Genomic DNA, 25,574 nt, shown 5'->3' with positions numbered 1-25,574 from the left:
ATCATCTATTTGCTGTATTCCTGTCCTCTTTCTCCCTCTATCCCTTCTTCTTCTTCTTCTTATTCTTGTTCTACTTCTGTCTCCTGTATCTGTTCTTTCTAAGGTTAGACTGATCTATCTGTCAAATCTGATCTATCTTATATAGGTAATCTGCATCAATGATGCACATGGTTTAATTATATTGCCTGTATATTTAATTCCACACTATTCTTACTTATTCTTACTATTATCCCATTTTCACTGGTGGAAGGAAACTTAGTACCTTTGCTCAAATAATAGTACTTACTGTAGGGACATATATACATTTACACAAGGTACTTATTAAATTATAATCTAAAACTATTACTGTTCAACAACATTTTATATGGCAGTTAAAGTTGGCTTCCACCAGCTCCACACCAGTTTCTATTACAAATCCAATAATATAACTCTGAAAGGGGCCATTTGTCTGATAATACAGTACTTGCTAATTAATATTGAAAACATGTATGGCATTTACTTGCAGTGGATTACTATTATTATTATATGGCTTTTACTTACATAGAGGATCAGAATTTAGCTAACACCACTAGTTGTAGTGTACAAAATATATAGTTATTTTACACTGTAAAAGGGGCTATTTTGCATAACAAGTATGTTTATTTTTGATACTAAAGTAAACAGAGGTAGAACTTCAGTTATTTTACTTAAGTGTAAGCTTGGATGCAAGATTTGTAAAAAAATAAATAAAAGTATCTTTACTCTCCAGTATTACTACTTCTATGTAGGTAAAGAACGTGTAAACCTCCACAACTGCCTATGTTACACTGTTAATGTCAAATTGTCTAACAGCTGTATGAGAGGTTTTTTTCCCCTGGTAGAAATTACCTGTAAACAATTATCTGTAAACACAAAACATATCTAAATATTCTGAGCATGTTGACATGGAAATTGTCAGATCTAGAGATATTAATATTAGAGATAAAATCTAAATATAGGTATCAATATCAGTGTTTAAAAACTGTATCAGTCCACCCTTATTTCTCTCCTCTCTTTGTTCGTTTTCTCTCTCACAATAACATACAAAGACAAAAACACCCGTCCATCTCAATATGCCTGTCACAGATCTGCACTATGATATGAAGTGCATGTTAACAGGCTGCGTGTCATTCCACTTTGGCATTATTATGCATGTTGTCGTTTGATTTCTCCGTCCTTTCTGTTTTTAGTCCTGCTTGAGCATAGAGCTGTAGTGAAAAGCCACAGAGGTCTCATTGTACTTCCTGACCCCTGCCTCTCTTTTCTCTGCTACTGATGGTCTCTGAAGCCTCTAATTTATACTTACCCACTGTAAATTATATTCAGCCCAACTGTACAGCAATAATTGCCTAAAACACAAGCCACGCTTGTATTATTTCACCCTACACCAACCTCTGGATTTGAGGGCATAGCAGCTCCAGTGGTTTAATATTTCAAATGTCTATGGTCCTTTAGGCAATATAAAGTACTGAGCTTTCTTATTACATAATTCCCACAAGTCTAGCTGCAAATGCTTTACCTGTATTCAAGATTTGTGGGAAGGAAAATATCAAGGTAGGTGGAGGGATGACTTTGGGCTTTAGCTTTTTTTTTACTCACTGGCGCATAAGTGCTTTTATTGACTACGACAGCACTTTTTGTTCCCAACTTCCTCCTCTGTAAAAGTCTAACTGTGTTGGGTCTTTAAAATCAATTTTGAGACGGACGGAAGAATAAAAATAGGAAACTATGCCCTTTCTCCGTACCCCAGGTGGTGGTAGTATTATGATCTTGAACACTTGCTATGCTGGAGTTAATATAATACAGAGGAAAAAACCTGTTAAAAGGCCAAGCAAAATACACGGCAAATTTTTTAACCTGCTGGCCTCTTCTCTTTTTTTAGTTTTCCAAATTCTTAGAACATAGTTTTATGTCCCTTCCACAACATTTATAGCTGTTGTCACCACACATATGTGTATGTGTATACTATATATGTCAAATCAGAGTTAGTATATTCATTTCATAAAATGATCCTTAATTATTGCTCATTTTAGGTGTGTTTCTCTAGTTATAGTGTGATGCATTATTGATTCCAGTCTGAACATGCTAGGACAGTAGGACTATGGCAAATAGTATGTAGTAACAAATTGCAATGTAAACCAATTATTTGAAGATATTTATTTTGATCATGCTTTGTAAGTAATGATATGCTGCCTGCTAACTTAGTTTGCGCAAATGACCAGTCGCATAAGCATTTCTGGGGTTTGCAGCAGTTGTGGGTATATCTTTCTGTCCTCCCCTGACACTAACATGGTTGCTGCTTGCTCTCACTTTCTTTTCCACACTAAGCCTGTGTGTTCTTTTCTCTCCCCCTTCCCTCCTTTTTCCTCCCCTCCGTCCTAAAATTGATTTACTAATTTCCTTTCCCATCCATCCTTCCTCACTTACTTTAACCTCACATTCGTTCCTTCCTTACCTTGTTTCTTTCTTTTACCCCCTTCCCAATCTGTCCCACCTTACTTTAACACTTCTCTCCCACCTCCCCGCCCTTTCTCATCTCTACCTAACCTGAATTTCTAACTACTCTTCTCACTCTTTATTCTGGCCCTCCATCCTTTCCAACACTCCTTCCTTCCCTCTCCTCCTCTTCCTCCTCCTCCTCCTCCTCCTCCTCCCACCTTTTGGTGACTCTGTGGCTGCTGGTGTGGGCATGTGGGCCTGCCTGACAGAGTTTTGCATGCGTGGCCTGTCTAACTTTTATTCAGATTCAAAGAAAAGGATCCGTACATCCTATCAGAGTAAGTCGAGCCTTCCTAAAGGCTGGGGGACTGTGTTTGTGTGCGGGGGGTTGGGGGGTTGGAGGATTGGGTTAGTGTTTTGGTGGAACTCACTAGGATAGCAGGGTTGATAGGGATGGTTGCCATAGGGACTGGAATGGGATGATGTGGATTTAAAGCAATGGGACAAATCAAAGAGATGATTGGAATAAAAGTGGTTGTTTCATATCTGCACTTTTCCATATTAAACAGAACTGCTTTATTCCAGCCATGTCTAACGGTATGTCCTTTGCAAAAAGAGAGCCACTTTTTTGAGTCAGTTAAGCAAAGGCAGTTATAAATATTATATGATCCATGTGATGTATATTTTAACTGACGCATAGTTAGTGGGGTGAATAAAGCCTTGTTCATCCACTGGGCCTAGAGAAACTAAAATGTGCACTTTTAGTTTATGATTACAAAGGAATTATTAATTTCATACTACGATAAAGGTTTAATCAGGGCCCCTTTGAATGTCTTCAATCATTTGTAAAGCCAGTGGAAATGAAAAATTTGCATTAAGAAGTTTTGCTGGGAACTTTTACTGGAGAAAAAATAATTAAATTAATCCAACATTTTTGAACTGTGACGACTCAGTGAGGCTGTTAATGAGGCCATAATGAACACAGCTTAAACACCCCGCATCTGTAGTCAGCAGACTAAAATGAACAGGAATTAGATATTTCAGCATTTGTTGTGGTTTTAAGAAGGGAGTAGGTATGACTTTTTCATTTTGGCTTGTGCTTGGTGCATGCGATCAGATGTGATTCAATCCTGATCAAGTTTGTGTTTGTACTGTTTTGTATTTTGATTGTATATACCACTTTATCACGAGACTTGCACTACAGTCTGCAGATGCATGACTATGGTCATGCTGACATTTTAATACAATCTGGTTGGAAAATATGGAAATAAAATTTTACTGAACCGATTGTAGTGCAGGTCACATCAGGTTTCAGTCACTCTAATCCTGGAAGACAAAATTAATCCTAAAATGTCAAATAATTGTAAAGACCTTGATCCCCATAAAATCACACCTTCACAAATAATTAGAATAAACTAATGGAAATTGATTATGGGGCTTATCAAAGATGATAATCCAAAGATTGCTGATAACCTGTAGTCTTTCTTGGGGCTCTGCGTGGCTGATATCATCCAAGTTGACTTCTGTGAAGTCTATATGTCTGACAAGGTGAAAACAATCTGACAGAGTATGTGTACTCTACTTTTTCTTCATCTCGGCTGCCATTGGCTGCGGCAGGCCTTACTGAACTCTCTGACAACCAGCAGTCCATTGATATGGAAAGAAGCAAGTCGCCCACCTCAGGTAACCTGCTGACACACACACAAACACACAGACACACGCACTGCCAGTGTATTGTGTGATTGGCACTGTGATGCCATTGTCTTTAAACGTGAACTATGCCTTCAGTATGCAGCCTGTGGACCCCTCACCCATCACTAGGGCATCTTCACCTTTCATTTACATTAAAAGTTTTTAAAAAAGTGCAGGAAGTGCTGAAAACCCTTTCAGTGGAAAGTTGTTGGTGAGAAAATGTAATGCAGACTACCTCTTGAGTGGACTTTCTTGTTCGTCCAGCTCTTATTTTTCCCTTAGACTATGTGGTGTGTTCTGCCCTTGTTGTGAAGCAGCAGCAGGTCATGTTTAGAGAAACAGAAATTAAAAGATTAAGAAAGCAACACTTAGGGATGGCTAAAGAGAGCAAGCCTAATCACATGTTTACAGTTTGCAGCACGGGTGTTAACCTGCTTTTGACAACGTGATAGTAACCTGCATAATTTCATAACGCCAAGGCTTAAATATCTGTCTGAGATCAGATCAGAAGAGTTCTCACAGCTAGTTAAATATTTATTTTTATCATCCATAATATATTATAAAAACCTCCTGTGCATGGCTGTCAGTTATATATGTGCTGGCATGTTAGTGTGTAGCAGTACTTGACTAGCATTAAATGCTACAGGATGTATAATGAAATAGACATGCCTCTTTAGAGGGGAGTGAAGCATATAATCTAAATGTCCTGAATGCTTGTATTAATGTTATATTTATTATATATTCATTATATTGTCGGCCGCTTCAGGTCTCAGGATCACACTTTGGAGATATAGTACAATGGTAGATATGATGGTGGGAAGTTGAGTGAAAGAGATAAGCTACAGTTTGAGAGGATCTGTGGTTCTTGATGAATATCACAGATCAGAAGATAATGTAACAGGTCCCTGGGTACAGAACAAAGGTTGGTTGCAATGGATGAAAGTTTAAACCCAAGATTGTTTGTAGTATGTTGAGGGCCGTGTGGTCTGTGTGCTAAAAAGAGAGTGTGTTTGTTACTGCAAAGAAAGAAACAGTGCATAATGGAGGGAGAGAGATGAGAACGATTTTCCAGCAAGTGCTTTTGTGTGTGTCATGGGAAAACACTTTATCTCAGCAAATTCAGAACTTAAAGGTCAAATGGAGAGAGTGTGTAAATGTTTATAGGTGTTTGTCTTCAAGGCCCTATGTGCTTTATAAGGCTCTAGTTTCCAAACAATTTATTTCAAACCGGCTTAGATTTAATGGTAATATTTCTTATATGTAACAGATGATAGATATATTAAGTACTAGTTGATAGAAAAACTTTATAATTTTCAGTTTGAATATGTATTCCCCTAAAATAAAAATAACCCCACAAACTGGTGTTGTATGTGAAGAGCCCGTTTCATTATCATAAGCCTGACACATATTGCTGTGTAATGTTTGCCTTGATGACTAATTTGTGCTTTCAGATGGTTTTCAAGGAAAAGAAGAACAATTTAACAGTGTGTTTTTGAACATCCAGAAACAGCACTCAATCTGTTAAACCTGCAGACAGAAGGAGAATTATTTGAAACTTGGAAATAAGTAGTGTAAGTTCGGGGAAAATGTGATCCTAAGTGAGAAATGGGGGATGTTTGGGAACTTCAAATATTATCTTTTTGAACTAAGCAGGGATACAGTGAAACCGTGTTTTTCTCAGAAACAATGATAGGCCACAGCTGATCTTTGTGCAATAAGACATCATTAGCTGGTGATAAATTCATCCATTTATCCCGAGGAGTATGTGAATGGTGGGGCATGAAAGTGGTGCCATTGTGTGCAAATATTCAATTAGTCTGATGTGTTTTACAGAGAATAAAAGCTTTTGGGATTTTTGGCACAACTAAGGCACTTTATATGCTTCTGAAAGAATAATTTGACAGGGTACAGGCCACCAAGGCCTCTTCTGGTTCCCGCTTCCCAGCTGGCAGTGTGCCAGAGCTTTACCCCTGTCCTTGCAGGTTGTGAGCCCATTTGGCCCTATGTTGCTCTGTTGGACTGTGCTCACGTGGGCCTCATGGGTCCAAGCCTTTGAATGACTCTTATTCTAGCCACTCACCTGGGACAATGTCCATGGGAAATCCTCCCAGTCACCCAGACACACAGAAGTCCCCAATAACCTGGCAATTCCTGCAGGCAGGGCTTTGTGAGCTCTCCCTGAGGGCCAGGCAGCTCAGGAATCCAGGAAGAGCTTGGAATAGAACCGTATCTGTTAAAGATTCCTCCTTAATGCCTCCCTGTGGAGGTGGTCTGGGTATGCCCAACTAAGAGGAGACCCTGGAGCAGACCAGAATACACAGGAGGAATTACTTATATCCCTTGTGGCCTAAGAACGCTTTACTTTAACCCAGGAAGGCCTGGAAAATGTGACTGGGGTGAAAGACATCCAGGTTGCTTTGCTTAGCCTGCTGCTATCACAGTTCTTACGCAGATAAACAGCTGTAAATAGATGGATCCAGAAATACAAAGTACATAACCTTTTTTTGTGCAAAGTATACATAGAACTTGGTTGTGCTGTAGAAAATCAGTCAACATCAGAATTGGTACAAAATAAAATAGTATAGTAATATTCCAACTGATGCTTATTTGCAGGTATAGCACATAAGTAAGCATTTTGTTGCCAACTAGCATAGAAAGACCGATGCACCGTGTCCGCAGGAGGCTGAATATTGTGACTCAACAATAACTCAGTAAATTAGAGATTACTCCTTCAGGTCCTGAGAGTTTTGGCACATTCAAACATTCAGCTGCTTTGTCCCAGTCTGTGCGATGAGAAAGTGGTAAAGTGAGCAGTGTTGGTGCATTTCAGCCATGAAGGCACATCACAGCATTGAGCCAAATAAAATGGCAAAATATAAATATTTGACCCTTTCACTTTCTCCTCCTTTTTTGAGGTTTCTCGCACACATCAAAAGAGTGTCTATGTTTTGTTCAGTGGAAAGTGACAGTTTTTACTGGCAATGATTATGGGCTATATAAATAAACTGGACCTGACTTATAGGTGTCTCTGCTATAGTATTGTCAGTATTGTCCAGGATAAAGAAATGTCTCACCCCTGAGCTTCTCTTTTTAAAAACTGTCCTTTTTGTCTCTTCTCACATGTGTGAGAACTCCCCAGCATTGCCTCTGGGCCTCTTAAGGAGAGCATAAGAACAGAATAACCAAACCAGGACAAGATGTTCTCAGCTTGTCTTGGCAGAGTCTTTCAGCATTGTGATGTGGACTAGGTCATGGTCATTCTGTCCAATTACAGCTCTGTCATTTGCTAATTAGTGAGATGGAAGAAAGGAAGAATTATGGAGAGATAGATGAAAAGAACAGGGACAGACACAGCACGACGCAGTGTGATCTGAAGTGTCTGATTCGCTTTAACATTTAGCCAGAGGGGAAAAATAGGCAGTTTCAGAATCACAATCTTCAATCAAGATGGAAATGTTAACAATGGTTAATAGCAGTGTGACCTGACATTTGTTTTTTGTCAGTTTAAAAAAATCTTTAATATTAATGCCAGAGTGATGTAAAGTACATTTAAACCGGTTATGGCTAGAGACAAATAAAGAAGCACAGCTGTGCTCCGCTTGATAAGCGAAGAGTTCATGGTTCGTTTCCTCCTGCTGAATATCAACTTCACCCTTCTCTATGGCCCTTAGAGGCTGTCTAGTTGTCCCTGGCACACCAGGTGTGCTGTGTCTGTTAATGGCCATATACAGACAGTGGACAGCTTATTAAGGAAGCCAGCCATCGTCCTGATTCACCCTGTGTGTCAATAACTCCAGGCGTCTCTCTCCTCTCATTTTCACATCTTCCCTTCCCTTTTTCCTATCTTCCTTTTGTCATTAGGCCCCGTAATTGGCCCTTCTCCTGTCTGAAAGCTGTCTCCCTCCACATATTTCCCGTTGTCTTCTTTTTCATGTCCTGAGGTTTGTTGTTTTGGTTTGGGGTTATGCGTTACATGTCCTCTGGGAGCTTTATGCGACTTGTGGCTGTAGCAAGGCTGACTTGGCCAGGCCCAGTCATGAGATGGACTAACAAGCTGAGAGGCCAGTGATCGGCGCCTGACCCAGCAGGATATATTTAGCAGTGAGCATGTCACAGGAGAAAAGGAGGAGGTGATGGCTGAAACCGTGTGCTGAACTGATGCCATCTGCTCAGCTCCATGCAACTCAAGGTGGTTTGATAAAACTTAAAATAACTTTAGCAACTAAACCCTGCTAGTGCACTGTCTACAACTACTGTATCTATAATACACATGCGTTATATTACTACCCATAAATCTGTTTACGCTTCTGTGTTTTGGGTGTTTTCTCAGACCACTTCTTGGACAATCAGCAATGATGCACAAAGATGTGTCACACCATGTTTTGGGTGGTAAGAGAGGATTGGTGAGGACAGGTGGTTGTTGCCAAGAAACTGCATAGGCTGTATTTATGATGTCAATATAAGGATGCCACCATCTCCAATGCTCTTGATGATTTACATTGTGTAAACTTTAGCCATGTGGAATACAGAGTCACAACTAACCAGTTTGTGTTTCACAAAAGCATATACAAAAATATGGCCTTTGATGATTTACTGGCGCTTTCTGTAAAACTTGCAGTTAGATGATATGTTGAAGCATTCACAAAGTGCGTATGTGTGGTTATTGATGTAATCAGTAGCTCAAGATAAGGCTTTCTTTTACCTTGGAATCTTGAATTGTGTGTATGGGTTATTATCTCATAGGAATGACCTTTCAAACATAATGTTTACTTAGTTTTAGAGTTGCTGCAGTAAGGGTAGCAACGACACTTTGAATAAAGTCTACGCTGGCCGTGTCACTCCAACAGCCTGTCAGCAGAGCAAGTCTTCTGTCACTCCCAGTCATGTTTCTGCAGTCAGAAGCTTTTCAGCCACAGCCTCAGGTGCTGGAAACCAAACATGAGCATTGGAAAAAGGGCACGAGTATTAGCACTCTGCTGTCGGGTTTACCAAAGTTAGCTCTAATTTGAGTTTGTATTACAATCATGGCTGATGTCATTTCAACAAACATTTGTCCTTATTAAATGTCAGATATTTGATGACTGAAATGATGGGGTAAATTATTTGTTGTTCATTTGAAACATGTGCATGTGCCTTGTTGGAACTTAGAAGTGGTAAAATCAAAAATTCCTTGAGCCATTTTAAGGCCACAGTGACATGTGTGTAATAAAGTTGGAGGATTGACTGCCTGTATTGAGCTGGTGGAAACAGTAGAAATTAAGAGATTCAGAGGCCTGACTTAAAGGTTACAAACACCTGACAAGCAATTGTGGTGCTGTTAGAAGTAGTGGTGGACAGCTGTAGTAATAGTAGTTATAGCAGTAGTAATAGTAGTAGTGTTGTTGTGTGTGTGATAGTTGTGCTTGTCAAAACTTGTGAGTATCATATTGCTGGTGGAACCGTAACCTTCTTAATCCTTTTGTTTTCATAACCTCTCAACTGTTTTCCTTCCTGTTACCTGCAAGTCTCTCTTTTCCCCAGTTCACCCATTGTGTATGTCTCTCCCCTGTTGCCCTGAAAAGTCTGTGTCTGTTCTGTTGGATCTCCTATTCCAGTTCATTACCCAACCTCCCTTCACAATGACCCGCGCATCCTGCCAGAGCCTGTGGCCAGTCTGAGAGCCAGCCACTGCAGTCCAGTGTTTTACTTACTGGACAATGGTAAGAGGAGGGATGTCTCACAGATCTCAGCCTCTTCATGGACATCTGCTTGTGATTTTTTACTGTATGGCAAAAAATGCAACAAGGGAGGGAGCTGGGATAATTGGGTTGTCTTTGGACAGGTGGTTGGTTCGATGTTGCACCCTGCATGCTAACTCTGCATCCACACTGTAAGCAACACTATCAGCAAAACACCAGAGGCACATTCACACCTTACAGAGCTACAGAAATGGGGAACTTAGGTTAACAGATTTAATTGAATTTGTCCACCTTGAAAACCATTTTTTTTAAATTAGTCAGTGAGTGCCAAGAGCAAAACGTATGTTTTAGCTTATATGTTTCCCCAAGTTTCTTGAAGAACAGATATCAATTGCTGGTGCAGAATGGATGAGAAGTTGATTACAACTATTCAAAGCTTTCCTGTTTCACTTCAACTTTAATATGAAAGGGTGAATGTCTAAAGAAAATAGGTGAAGGATGCATATTTTCTTTCAATCATTTTATTTTCAGTTTATATAGGTCATGCACTCAGTGTTGCACACTGATACATAACACAAACACAAATACTAGACCCAGACAACGGCAGGTCATACAATCAATCAGAGTTAGAGGGAAAAAAAGAAAAACCCCACAAACTAAAGAAAAAACAAAGAACAAAACACAAACCTAAATCATCATCCTCCATATTATAACTACTATGACAATGAAATGTACACAGTGTACACAGATCACTCAGATGCCAAAGTTGCAAAACCTTTTGGTATGATTTCCGCATAGTCTTCTCCAATAAAGTCTATAACAGGGCTCCAAAGAGAGATGAACCCATTCATGTCTCCTTGGAGAACATGTGTGAGCCTTTTCAACAGGAGTTGCTGTTGTAAAAGTTGCAAAACATGAAGATGCATCTGTCATCAGGATTGATAGGACATTTAAAACCAAGTGGCACTGGCTACAAACCTGATAAAGGAAAAGAAACCTGTACAGGGGGTACACAGCTGGCAGGTGGGAAGAGAGTTCTCATCCTTGTTCCTGCACCGGTGACTCCTGCTGGTTGAACTGCAGTGCAAAGGGACTTCCAAATTGCAAATCCAAATAAGCAATATGTTTATCATAAAATCACAGTGAATACTTAAAAATACAATAAAACATTGCCAATTTTTGATGATCAAAATGTTGTAGGTGCAGTTCACTATACAAATGCAATCAGACCACCTCATGCCACAACAGAATGACCCAATCAAGTTGCTTGCAGTGTACAAAAGCTGACCGATGCTGTGTTTCTAGGAGTAGACTGTCTGTCACTGCTTTGTCAATGTGTTCCATGCTTTTGTGCGGATGACTGCTGGTGTTGCATTATCTCTCTGCCCCAGCTGCAGGGGGTGGACATTGTGATGTTTGTTGTATGTGCCAGATCTGGGCTTTGAACTTGAAACCTTCATCATTCAGTGGCAGTGCTGCAAGGAAGGCAGGCTTTGGAAGAGGAAGGGATTGTATTCCAGCTGGGTACTTCTCTTCCTCACTCCGTCAGTGCCTCTAGTGCTTCATTCTCTGTGACGTTAATCATTATGCCTCCACTGGATTCACATGTCTTTGTCACTAAATGGCAACATGCTTTTTTACCGGACTGTGGCACTTGGAAGTGTCTGTGTGTGTCTGTCTGACTGTGTGTCAATAAACCCACAATTTCATCTTGTTGTCTTCTCAGCTAACATTCATCAATGTCTTGTCTCTAACTGACTGCATGGTGCCCACTGTGTGGCCAGCTGCGGTGCTGATGAATATGACTTCAGCTTGCTTTATACGTTTATCAGTGTTGTGGCCTGATCAATTCCAACATTAGCCCCATTTGTGACCTCAGAACTCTGTACATTACTATGATTTAGTCACATAAAATTCCTTACACGGATCTTAATGGAAAAATCAACTCATTATTACCATGCTAGCGGCGGTGCTCTGGGGATGGCAATGTCAGTTGGCCGGTTGGTCAACCACTTTGGTCAACCAGACTGACATATCTCAATAACTGTTGGATGGATTTCCATGAAATTTGGCCCCAACATGCATGTTCCCCAAAGGATGAAGGCTACTGACTGAACCTTCTGACTTTTCAACTAGTACAACCATGAGGTCGATATTTGTGGTTTTAAGTGAAATTGTAATAACTTCAACCATCATCAGGTCCAAATATTAACTTGTCCTGTAGTTTGGTTTATGACCAAATATCTGTAAGACTGAAACTGATGATTATTTTTATTATCACTAAATATGTTGATCGTTTTCTCAATCGATTAGTTGTTTAGTCCAGAAAATGCTGATCACTGTTTCAAAGCTCAAGGTGATGTCCTCAATTTAGACATTTTTCTGACTCAAAACAATTAATCGATTATCAAAATAGCTGGCCATTAATATAATAGTTGAAAATTGACTAATCATTACAGCTCTAAATACCTGCAAAACTAATTTCCACCAGCCACAGCTCTACTTTGCCATCATGAAGAACATGTTAATATGACGTGATCATTCAGCTCAAAGCATCACCTTAAAGTGCTGCTAGCATGGATATAGATTCTTAATCTTAATCTAACATCTTCAGAGGTATTTTCACAGGCATCTGTTGTCCACCTGAAATGATAAATTCTCTGCCCATGGGGAACCAACTTTTAAAGCCAACATATTCAAGGCTAGCACAGCAGAGTTAGAGATTAAAGCGAAACAGCGCAGTGTGTGAAAATGTTGAATTTAAGCAACTTGACCTCGGCAAAATGTTTTATCATTTCAGACAGTAGACATCTGCAGGATCACAAAAAAAAATGTTTTTCAAAGTGCAACACACTGCTTTTACTCCAGATCACAGAGGAGTAACATGTGGACTACTGAGGTCACAAATGGGCCTAGTCTAACATAAACTGTTATCATACAAGTGTTTTATTATTGTCATGTAAAGATACTAACAACAAGATACCAGCATGGAGTAAAAGGTACTTCAGCCATGAAAAGAAAGCACATGAAGTGTATTATTAATAATAATATTATTAATGAACATAGACTTATTACAATTGTCATATTTAGACACAAAATTGTGATGTTTCTCAACCTGCATGCACGTAGGTTGAGTGAGCATGCCTTAAAAACAACAAAAAACGGTAATGAATGGTAGCACATGCTGTTTGGTTGGTTATTGTTCATATTCACAATAAACAACCCTCCAGGACATCAGATTAATCCCAGCTGTTTATTTTTGATTAAAATTAAGCATTTATTGCAGCCACTGAGCTATTAAACAGAGGAACATGTGAATGTAACAGGTTTATTATGGGAACATTTTCTCTGTTTTTGTATTCACAACACTGCACATTTTGTATGGTTGCAGCAACATCTGGTCACCACAGTTCATTATAAAACGCATGCACAGAGCCAATCTATTATCTTATTTGCGAACACTAATGTGGAAGGCTTAATTGTTCCTGGAAAAAACTGAAACAGAAATAATAAATAATAAAATATTAAATTAAAATACCATAATATTCTAATTTCCTCTGCAATACAGAGAATATATTTTTCCTCAAAATGACCTTTTGATACTGAGCTGCCTACATGGTCCTTCACAGCAAATAAACTGTATGGAATAAACTGTATTACATTACAGTAAATAAAAAAGTTCTGCCATTTCCTGCAGTAGGCTCCATGTCCTCTGCTGTACTCTTTTCTTTTATGGTACTCTTTGGCAGAAGGATTGAAACTTAAGTCAACATTTTTTCAAAGGAATCATCATTGAATCAATATTGATTTGAATGAGGAATTTTCCAAATCTAAAGTAAGTGTTCAGATCTATAAGGAATGTAAATTCATGGTCATGCTGTTTTCCTCCTGGTCACAAAATATATCAAGAGTCATTTAAACACCATCCCGTGTCTTCCACATGTCGAGTTAATCATTCAACACAAAGAAACAATAACATATTGCCTTCTTTTTGAGGGGGAAACTGACTCATAGCATCTCAAGTTCGACCTTTGCAGTTCTCTACTTACTGCAAAATGCTTGCAAAATGTTTTACCAAGTTATTTTTTTGCCACCAGTGTCTGACTGTGATTTTTGTATTGACACCCTGTGGTGTCACCCTGTTTATTTGTGCTTCCATGTCAGACATCCCAGGCCATAGAAAATCTGATTTTAATGGGACATTTAAGCAAATTTAAAACAAAGATTTTATGCAAAACTGATATATTTCAGTCAGATCTTTGGCTCTTAGAGAGTGGGACTCAAGTTTGTCATCCAAGTAAAATTAAATATGTTATTCTTACCTTTTTGAGTTGCAAGAAATACTACGCTCAAGATATTATTTATTTATGTTATTTACACTCGCCTAGTATATCACTGATTCTGCAAAGATAGCTGGCCTGGGACAACAATGGAGCATGCATTTTGAAATATGCCTGCCGTGTGCAACTGCACCAATTTGCATGTTCTGGTTCGTTGTTCATTTGAGTGATTTCCATTTTGTTTGGTTTGAGGTCTTTTTTGCACTTTTGTTTGTCATTGTTTTTGTCAGATTACACCTACTTTATTTTTTTATTTTTTATTTTTTATTTTTTTTATTTGAAGGGATTAACTGGTGCTTTGTTTCCTATTCTTTTGTTTCAGTAAAGGGACCCGGCAGAAAGTTAAGTCTGCCAACAGATCTTAAGACTGATCTTGGTACGGTAGGCGAAAGCCAGCAGTTTTCACTTGATTTCCTTTGAGTCATTTAGTTTCTGCTTTTATCATGTTTTCTAGGCTTTTATGTTGCTTTAGAATTTTTTTATTCTCACTCGAATTTTCTTCTTTCAGTTTCCTTGTCACTCTCTACTCCTGTTTACCAGCCCATGAGACTGTCCGGCTGAAGTGTTTGTCCATTTTGCCCCTTAATGTATTTTGATTTGATTTAAATTTCAGTATTTTTTCTTCTACATTTTGCAAGTGTTTCTAAAGGTGATTTGTAACTCATGCCCATATTTAAATTTGAGGTTTTCTATCGCTTTATCATGATTGGACCATCTTCTGATTTTACGCAACCTTTCCTCCATTGACAGCCTTGCTCTACAGTGATTGGATCACTCACTACCTCTTTCATTGTAACTGGATCATTTCTCTCTTAAACAGTCTTTTCTCCATTTTTACTGGACCATCTGTATTGCAGATACTGAGCATTCCCCCCATACATCTCTAACTGCTTTACATACACATCACAATCTCAGGTTTCCCTTTGCTCTGCTTCTGCAGTGTCACACATGCTGTCCCCTTTAAACACTTGTGCTTCTTTAACACAAAATGTGCCAGTGCCTCCTTATTCCTGTGACTTGCCTCATCTAATAAACTTTCTTTATTTGACAGGTATTTAAAAAAATGCTTTTATTTTGTCAACGCTGTGTTATATTTCATTGAAGCAATATTGAAAGTGGGAACATTAACTCAGATTTTAAAATTCAACTTTGAAACGATCAACCTTACCCTTGGTTTCCTCGTCACACATTTAGTATAATCAAAACCATTTTAAGCTCATTCAGTTTCCTGTGCGGTTCAAACATGCCCCTGAAGTGTCAATAGGATGCATGACGTCAGTAAAAGAGGAAACACTTAATGAATCTTTTAGCCTGTTAATAGCTATTATGAACTTCTTAACAGCTGTGGGTTATGCAAACAAAATATTTTGTTGGAACAGTCTGTTCTCTGACAGAGAGTATTACTCTGTGTGCGTGTCTCTTGATGAATAAGTGCAGGAATCCGCGTGTTGCGGGAGTGTGTGTGTGCTTGTGTGTGTGTGTGTGTGTGTGTGTGTGTGAGGGTACAGTGCTATTCTTTCTGCTATGTACCAGTTTCCTGCAGAACATTTCGGGGCAAATGACTGATTTTCTGCATCTCTTTTTGAAATTCACAGTAACAAAACATTTAGACAGATACACAGCAGTGTTGTGGTTTTACTCTGGTTATTGGTTGGCCACCTGCAATTTTCAATCGCTGCATTGCCTCGGGTCAGTCCTGCTGTGAAACTGGACGAGTGTTGCACGTGGACTGGGTGGCACCCTGGAGTTTTTCATCTTCACTTTGAAATTGAATCATTTGTGCATCAACCGGCTGAATGGGAGACTTAGATTTGATATGACAGACAGACGATCAGTTCCAAATACTAAGAGGACCATGACAAGGGAACACTGTCTAGTGTTTTTACTATTAACACAATTATCCTCAGGCCTCATAAGATATAAATTGTAGAATTTCAGGGAGGAAAGGTAACAAAAAGATAGGGAAAGGTTCAATCTGGCCTCGCTGTCAATCCCAAATCGTCTTAGCTTTGGTTTTACTGCCACAGGGATGTCATTAAATAAAAGGGCACTGTTTTATTTACTCGTCTCTCAAGACAAGTGAGAATGAGAGTACTCAGGCGTAGGTATATGAAGCTGTTAATTACGGCTGTCTTGGCAGCTTTTTAGTCTTGCCGATTAAACTGCGGGCACCAAAGAACCACAGAGTGCACCCAATCCACACAATCCTGCCTGGCTTTTCTTTGTCTCCTTAATAAGGTTTGGCTCTAAACAAATTATTTTGCCCACACACACAAGTAAGGACAAAGCTTCCAACAAACTCAGTCCCTGAGGGGAGGCCATGTAAGGCTACAGTTCCAGAAAGTAACAAGTGCTTCCTGTCACCACCATTTGTAGCTGATAGTGTGGCCCAACCAACTTAACCGGAGTACTCATTTGCAATGCAATTAAAAAGCAGACATTAGATTTTGTTCTTTTTTCTTTTCCTTTGATGTTTACTTGTAGCTTTTTGCCATAGCCAGTGATGTTATGAGGCTTCTGGTCTTCTGCTGAAAAAAAGAGGTTTCCTAACAATTCAAAAAGCAAAAAAGAAACAAAGTGGAGATGAAACAAGCCTGTTTTTGTATTTCCTGGCACTGACTGGATGAAACAGCACTCACAATTTGCCTCTGCATTTTCCTCTTTTTTTCTGTTGCCCCAGCATCTCCTTCTCCTCCCTGCTCATACTTACTTCAAATCACTTTCCAGCCCTTTGTCACTCACTCTCGCTTTCCCTTTCTCCCTCAATACTATCTTTCTTTTTGACAGTCTGATTTTCTACATCGGCTTGCTCGTCTTGCACTGCAAAAATATCCATCTTCATAGGTCGTGTAGTATAATTCTGAGTAGCAGTATTTTAAACGGATGGCAAAATCTCCAAATAGGGTGAGAAAACTCCAGCTCTTTCCTTGAAACAGACAAAACTGCATTATAAATAAGTAAAATTCTCTCCCCTCATTTGAAGATTTCTAGATAAAACAAATTTCATGGCTCATCATTAGACTAAATGACTTATGAAGATGGATACTGCAGCAGTGGATTAGAATATGTTTGAAAGTTTTATTTCCATCTTTATATTGTTTGCTAATGCTTTGCCGTTGTTACAGATCATGTCAATGGACATTGCACTAGCCCCACCTCTCAGCCGTGCTCGGCGGGGAAGCCTCGCGTCCCGATGGTTCCCGAGGGGCCACGGCTTACCCGCAGAGGCCCTGGCCGACCGCCCTTCCGCAAGGCCCAGTCCGCTGCTTGCATGGAGATCTCTTTGCCTGTGTCCCACACTGAAGGTGTGTGCTTGTCTTCCCAACTCCCATCCCTAAACCTCTATAACATACCCTCCCTCCCAACAAGTGCATGCCATCCTCTCACCCAGGGGTAAGTGGATTAAGGCCTGATACATAGTTCACACAAGACAAGCGTATGCTAATGCAAGTTAGCAGCATAAAAAACCTAAATTGTGCTTTTTGATTTCAAAGGCGGATGCTGTAAGTGGAAGTTTGCAAAGACATTTAAGATTTGACTGCTTGCCCTTCTCCGCACAGTGATTGCCCAATCATGGTTTCGCATCCAGAACTAGGCACTGTGGGTATGTCGATCTGTTGAAGCGGTGTACATGGTGCTGTAGAGTTTGATGTCTTTTTTAGCAGAAGAGTAAGGAATTGTGTTTGACTGCTCAAGTTGCATTGACCTAGCTTACTACAAGCAGTTATCTGCTACAATAGTAACTGGTGCATATTTTCCAAGAGTAACATTTTTAAACGAGTCAGCTGAAACTTAATGTTAGCTTAAAGAGCTAGTAGCTGATAACTGTTTATTTCAGTGTGTCCTTTGGTTTTAGAAATTCCTAAGAATATGGAGTGACAAGTCTGCCAGCGTTATCAATGTAAACTGCATCTGTGCCAATGCGAGAACAGAAAGCGTGACAGGCGTAGCAACAGTAAATGCGGAGTGAGGGGCATAGCGAATGATCAAATTTGTTAATATCCTCCAAAACATAAATAGTCACTGCAAATTGTCTATGAACATAATTCTTAGAAGATATGGTTGCTCACAAAGGTAACTGGTGATCTGCCGTCAGACACCTAGTTACCATATGAACATAATGACTATCACTGCTGTTTTCATCAACTACTTCTTCACAGTTGTTGAGCAGTGTTTGCATTTAGCCACATTAAACATATGTTGGAACTCTGCAGCTTGCATTAGCAATAACATTTGGACGACAGGTTCTGCTTGTCTTGAATGCAAGAAACAGCCCTTGCATTGAATCCCTTAATACTGTTGCTTGTGTCGACCATGTCCCAGGCCTGAAGGTTGCTGCAATATAACTGTAAGTGTTTTAACCAATTGATTTTTACTTCTACAGTGCCTTTCTTCCTTGTCATCTATTTAACTGTAAAAGCAGCTCTGGTGTCTTAGCAATGAATCTCACAGATTTGTTTCCTGACAACTAAGTAATATTTTCTGCCTTTTTTTGTGTCATATTTTTGGCTCTCCTCATAAATAGATGAATGAATGTTTTGTTTTTTTGGAAACTAGGTAATGGAGCACCCATGAGGCTTATGTAGTGTGGCCACACCTCCCGTCTTTCTCATAATCCACAAAACTTTGAGTCGAGGGAAGCATTACATCATCTTAATTTAGTTTGTGTTTCTTTTTTCAAACAGCCCTTTTCTGTATGCACACAGATAAAATAGTGGAATAAGTACTACAAGACAACCATTCAAGCATGATTTGCACTCTGGCATTTTGACATTCTCATTGACAAATCTGACATTTATTTTCTTCCATTTGAAGTCCTTTAATTCACACCCTGACACTGACCTGCACCATCTAAAAATGGATTGACCTAGCAGGCTATGTGTGTGGTGTGTGTATGTATGTATGTGTGTGTGTGTGTGTGTGTACATATGCCTTTGTGTGTGATAGAAAGGAAATGTGAGTATTTGTGGGTGTATAAATATGTTTCTGTGTCTATGTGTGTGTGATACCAAAGTGTTTCAGTGCTTATATTGCTACTTTATTTCTATATTATCACTGGTTTATCTGAATTAAGCCAAACACCCTATGAAGGCCTTAATAAAACAGCTTCCTCATGTTCAACATGTAATACAATGTCTTCCTTGAAGATTTGATTACTATTTTAAAAGAAGCATGGTCATGTTTGAGCCTTGTCGTTGGGTATATTTTGCAATTCTGTTCTCACATAAGTGACAGCCAAAGCAAAACCACAAAGGTTGATAAAATTACATGCTGTCAAGTGAGGACTTAAAATGACAATCCCCACAGTGTAATTTTGAGATACTGACCTCAGAACTGACACAGAAAATGGCCTCTGTCAGGATTGTACATCAGCATTTGATTACAGTGTGCATTAAATATTGCACTTAGTCTGTCACTGCCAGGGGACATCAAGACACCAACCAATGCAGGGCATCTATTGACTTTGAATAAACAACATCATCCCACTCAGACAAAGATGAGACATACCACTCTTTTACCTCAAAAGGACACTCTTTCTTTTGTCATGTTGGACATTTTATTTTTCTCTCTTGCCCTCAGAACTTGATATTTTGTAGTAGTAGAAAAATAAATATAAATAGTAATAATACATTTTGGTGAGCTTAGCTGCACTTTAAGCCTTTACAATTATTCACATTGCTGTGTGATTTTCTGAGGGTGGTGGACACTGGCTGAAGAGATTGCAGGTTTCAGAAGTGGATAATCCACAAAACGTGACGTGATGGTGCACGACCAGCACTCCATTGCCTTCATATAGCGTTGATGCATCTTACATACAGTATATAAACTTGTGTCCTGAAGGAGAGAACACTTCTGGAAAGCTCGGGCTGTGCGGGTCACTAACTCATGGTCTTGTCTTTATTTGCTTTTAGTCAGGGCTCTGTCAGATTAACAGAAAGTCTCTGTCAGGTCACGACAGGCTAATAACTCCATAGGAGACTCAACACTGTGACAGTTCCCAAAATGTCACAGTTACTGTAGCCACCTCTGCACGCACATCAGACACAAAGAAGCACAACGGTTGCAAATCTTGGCAGTTGAAAGCAGGAGCTTGTTCCTAAATCACATTCTCTTTACATCCATGCTGTGCTATAAAATTATGAAGATTTTTGACACCCATTTGTTACTACATTATGTATTGTGCTGTAGTGCAAAGTATTTATGCTAAATAATGAACAGGATAGGTGCAGTGCTGTTTGTTGTGTCACACTTGACCCTTTTACACCAATTCTGCAATTAGATTCAGGCTGCCATCTTCATCAACCTCATTATACGACAGTGACCTGGAGAGCCGAGAGGGAGGCATTTTTTCATTAGCATAAGCTGAATGTTTTATTAAAGCCACTGTCTGGGCTACAGCGACATTATCAACTAAACCAATGCAGACAATGGTAGAAATCGCTCTTTTCCACAGTTGATTAAATGCATCTATAACCTCTTAAAATATCCAGAAGAAACTGTCTGACAGACATCATAAGTAATTTAACATGAAACTTTGAATTAGGATTTAACAAGGTAGGTGTTTGATATTTAAAATAACCAAAAGGCATAATCTCTCATACAGGGGCACAGAGATGGATGTACCTACTAGCCACCAAACTCACTGACTGATAACATTGTGCTAAATCCTAACCATAGGCAGTATTAGCATGTCATTGTAATCCGTTGGCATGAAAGATAAGGTTAGTAAGGTTACAAGTTTTAACATTAGCAATGGCCGTGTTACTTAGATACACATCAGCGTAGAAATGTCAAATGCTTACTAAACCCCATCTTTATTCAAGATGTCATTGTCAGAAATTCAACTGTAAAGCAAAAAATAAAAAAATGTGTATATATAAAATGTTTTTTTCAAGCCTAAAAAAAAAAAACACCTCTTCGAGAGTCGGTTTGGCACTAAATACATCATGTCACTGTCTGTCTAAAGGATAACTACCTGGCCTCCGGTGCTTCATTGGTAGACAATGTCCCTCTGCTCTCATAGTGCTGAAATAACTTGGAGAACATGGCTGTAATTAATTTACAGTAGTAATCACAGTATCCACAATTTGACATGACATCACATTTGTGTCCTTTGTCTTAAGCGGAAATTCGGGGGAAGCATAAAGAATTAAAGCTCTTCTCTTTTGTACTTTATCATAGTAGTTTTTCTATGTCTATACACACCCAATGCATGCAATAAGTCCATGAGATACCCCACAGAATCTTCCTGTGTGTCAAAGAGATCTTTGGCCATTCACATTTTGGGACAAACTTGTCTAATCACTCATCTGAATGTCATTATATAAATCCCTTCCAATCAGGACACACCTCCCTCTGACCAAACTTGGCACACATGATATTATATAACCTAATAGATAGCTTGCTGTGAAGTTTTTTGAGCACACTTTCATCACTTCCATGCAGTGTAATAGATATATTGTACCCTCCACATGCCACATTGTTTTACATATCAGAACAGATTTACTGCAGACTAACCTGTCCGTATTTCAGATTCTTTGGCACATTGTACTGGATCAGTCAAACATTTGATGCAGTGCATTTTTATATGATGCAATATACAGGATAAACTGTTTTTGTTGCTGCACTTTGATTTAAGCACTCATCAGTTTAATGTTCTGGGTAAGAAGTATTCTGTAGTTTAGTGTTTTCGCATTGCAGTTCCCCCTTCCTTTTTATGTGGTCACATCCATCACTTTAGAACCCCTGTGGTAGTCAAATTACATGCAATGATCTCATGAATGAGATAACTCACTAGGAGATGCATGCGATAAGAAAGAAATTAACGGAAAAATTCAGAATGTCCTTAGTCTTCAGCAGCTTTAATGTGGGTTTATTGTGTTTGAACAGTTGCTTTTCTCAACAGACCGCCACTGCCTATTCTCTATCTGTTTCCTACCTTTGGCATTGTTGTTTATCAGTTGCACTGAGTTACCACAGTGAAGAGCCAGCAGGCTCACTGGAATAATTAAAGGTCAACAAGCGGTGCAAGAGATGAGGCCGATATTAATGAGGCCTGCATGCCAGGAGAGGAAACAGAGGAGGGAAATGGCAGGGGAAGCCAGACTCAGTGTACAGTAAACATTTCCATAACGCCCATCTTGGTTAAGCAGCACAAATATTAAATATTGAAGACGAGATTGTATGTCACTGTTAGAATGTTGTATGATACCCGCAAATGTGAGCGGTTGTTTACGATCGATAAAAATATAGGATAGATAGTTGTTGACCCTCAGTGTAAATGAAATTAAGTCAAGTATAACCCACATAACAAAGAATCCTATAACATCATAAAATCGTAAAATAGAATATATTTTTCTGCACCATAGGACAGGGCTGAGGTGTCTCAGTGACTACCTGGCCAGATGCCAGATGCTCAGGTCCACACCCACACACACCTACGTCCATGTTTTACTGCAGGGTAAAAACCAGGTACAGAAGCAGTGGGTCTGCTATTTTATGGTTTGTCCCTGTTGGATCTCTGCAATTATTAACTACATTGTTAGAATGTTACATTTTAAGTTAAAATATTTATTTCCCAATTCCCAATTCCCAATTAAGCACACAATCAATTACTGGAATCTGATACATCTATGTGTATGTGTTTATTGGCATTAAAATAAAACCTCACACAAAGCTTTGTACACAGTCATTGGTGGTACATAGAAATGAAAAAAGAGTTAAGCGAGTCTCCAGGTGTTTGTCCTTGTCTCTCTACACTGTGTGTGGGTGTATGTGCATGTACCACTGTATAAATCCAGCACTTTGTCTGTCTCACTGCGTCAGATTGTCTGCCTTCCCTTATCACCTCCCTGACACTGCCTCGCCAGCCTCTAGCTCCCTGTAAGGGCCCCCCAGGGGTCCCTGTGTCCTGTCAGAGTACTACTGTGCCTGACTTTCATTAGCCAGCACCCCACAGGCTCTGTCATACAGCGTAAACACACTCCAGCGACACATGGCTGCTACCCAGACTCACAGCAAAAGGCTATTTTGTCTTTGTGGCTGCCAGCGGCATCGTACATCATTGTTGTCACGACACCAGAATTTGTACTAAAAAAAATATCCAAATATATTAATAATGTGGTATACACTGATACTGTGGTAAACAAGAAATTCAACCAACAACCAGAATCTGAGCATTTCTGTAGTAGTTTTCAAGTCACTTGTGTATTGAATTAATTCTGTAGTTGACTCCTTGTACTAGTTTTGTAAACTGGTGCAGTCTGTAAACTGGGGTCCACTCCAAGTGTTTTTGCACTTGCGACAGTATCAAAGAAAGTAGTATCAAAATTTTGGTTGTCATGCAACACTGCTGTACAGTAGCTCTTTACCGACCACACTGGACTGCATGCCGACGTGCTGTATCAGAGTTATTCATGACATTAGAGGGGTAGAAACCTGCTACTCTTGCCAAAAGTGTTTAGTTGAGCAGATGGTGCTGAAAAAGGGTTTTGAGAGAAGGTGGATAAGCGAGTAGAGGTTGTGTGGCCACCAGAAACATAGATGAGAAGCCTCTTTTTCAGTTGCACTCTCTTTCTCTGTCTTTGTTTTTTTTTTTAAAGCAATCTCTCCACTCCAGTTGCATCTTTCTCTCTTTTCCCTTTCTCTCTCATTCTCTCGTTCTACTGTACAGTCCTGTCCGTCCTCGTCTGTTTTTCTTTGGCTGGGGTGGCTGGTTGTGTTGTGTGTTGTGTTGTGTGTGTGTGTGTGTGTGTGTGTGTGTGCTTCTTTGGGGCAATGGTGGGGTGTGGTTTGTTATATGGGGGTTCATGTTGTGGGGCATTAGTAGGTTATGCATCCAGGAGGGCAATGCTTCAGCAGTTTCATGGAGTCACTATGTACTCCCACGACGAGCACCACATCAGCGCCCCCTACTGCTGGAGCGAGAGAGGTAAGGGAGCTTCGGCCACAAACCCATTAACTGCTGTCCTGCTGATTATTATACGTCCGTCCGTCAGTCAGTATGTCAGTCCGTCTTGTGGCCCTGTTTCGTCTATAACTTGACTAGAAGCGGTTATCCCGAGGTTTAGGAGTAGGGTAATGCCATCTTTATAGCAGTGTATGTTTTTTTGGCAGTATACTTTTTAACTTATAGTACACTACATCCCCAAAGCCCCCCATAAATAGTGGATGTCTTTTTTTAAGCCTGTACGGATTTTGGTTCTCATAATGTCTCGAAGTTTTCCTGAAAATGGCATACATTGAACATCTGTCAAAACTGTATTCATTTTAGCCTCCTCCCCCTTACCCTGCAAGTCTTGCAACACAGGAGCAGCACCCTAAGGATTCATTTTAGCCTGACATGTGTGCGCCAGGCTTTGCACCCATCTGTAGTTGTTGTTACATAAAGTCTGCACTCTGTAACATTAGGCTGGGAATGCAGTACTGCACATTGCCTGGCTCTGAATAATTCAGAAATGCAGCAATACAGAAATACTTTTTATGATGGAGGCTTTAAGTACACAATGGAGGACCTGAATGGGTAGCACTCAAACAGAGTTAAAGGAGTTTTTGAATTTGGTGCAACTGCCAATGAGTGTATGTGTGTGCGTTCTTTGTGTGTCTGTGTTTGCGTGTGTGTGTTTGTGTGTGTGTAAATACATGCAGTTTATCTGAGTATGCTGCTGAAGTGAGTGGAAACTAGTGCACTCTCAGTAAGCAAATAGAGATGTGTGTGTGTGTGTGTGCAGTTTTCCCTTTGTATTTTGATGGATCACTTTGCTTTTCAGTGGCATTTTCCTACTGTTTAACATGACATACAATCTGCAGACAAACCATAAATGACCTTTGAAGTATTTGTCTTCCGCACTCCTTTTCACTCTCCTTCTCCTTGCGATGCACTTTTTTTAACTGCTTGTCCTTTCATACCACCATTCTTTCTTCTTTGTCCACCACATTGCTGTTCCCTTCCACCACCCGTGCATCTCTACCTTTCTCTTTCCTGTTTTCTCCCTCACTCCCCTTTCTCTTGCCTTCATATCTCTCTCCTCTTGCATCCTCTCTGCCTGTGCCACGCCTCTGTGTTTGGCGCCTGCTGCTACAGAGAGTCGTGAAAACTCCTTCAGCCGCTCACGCAGCTCCAGTGTGTCCAGCATCGACCGGGACACCAAAGAGGCTATCACCACACTGCAGTTTGCAGAATCTTACGGGCGCAAGAATGACGCCGTGCCCACCCCATGTCTGTGGGTGGGCACCAGCTTAGGCGTGGTCCTGGTCATCCCAATGTCCATTCCCACCGACCAGGAGGAGAGGATGGAAGAACCTGTGACCATTGGCCCCAGCGGTAAGTCCCAATGAGACTGGGTTATCATAAAGGTGTAACAAACCTTACAGAGGTCCTTACTCACCCTACACTATTGTAGGAACA

At 39.9% G+C, this 25,574-nt stretch overlaps 1 protein-coding gene across 1 annotated transcript in view; it reads left to right on the top strand.

Annotated features, from left to right (window-relative positions):
- The window catches only part of stxbp5l (syntaxin binding protein 5-like), a 132,812-nt gene that overhangs the window by 100,208 nt on the left and 7,030 nt on the right, over positions 1-25,574 (top strand). The window contains exons 19-25 of the mRNA XM_035676870.1: positions 2,727-2,795; positions 4,075-4,140; positions 9,744-9,848; positions 14,490-14,543; positions 17,293-17,472; positions 23,997-24,098; positions 25,251-25,490. Of these exons, the coding sequence (XP_035532763.1) occupies positions 2,727-2,795; positions 4,075-4,140; positions 9,744-9,848; positions 14,490-14,543; positions 17,293-17,472; positions 23,997-24,098; positions 25,251-25,490 (816 nt within the window). The remainder of the gene's footprint in view (positions 1-2,726; positions 2,796-4,074; positions 4,141-9,743; positions 9,849-14,489; positions 14,544-17,292; positions 17,473-23,996; positions 24,099-25,250; positions 25,491-25,574) is intronic.

Source organism: Morone saxatilis, unplaced genomic scaffold (assembly GCF_004916995.1).
Source record: "Morone saxatilis isolate NCDOM2014 unplaced genomic scaffold, NCSU_SB_2.0 Contig5, whole genome shotgun sequence".
NCBI lineage: Eukaryota > Metazoa > Chordata > Actinopteri > Moronidae > Morone > Morone saxatilis.
This window is presented reverse-complemented; position numbering and strand designations above follow the sequence as displayed.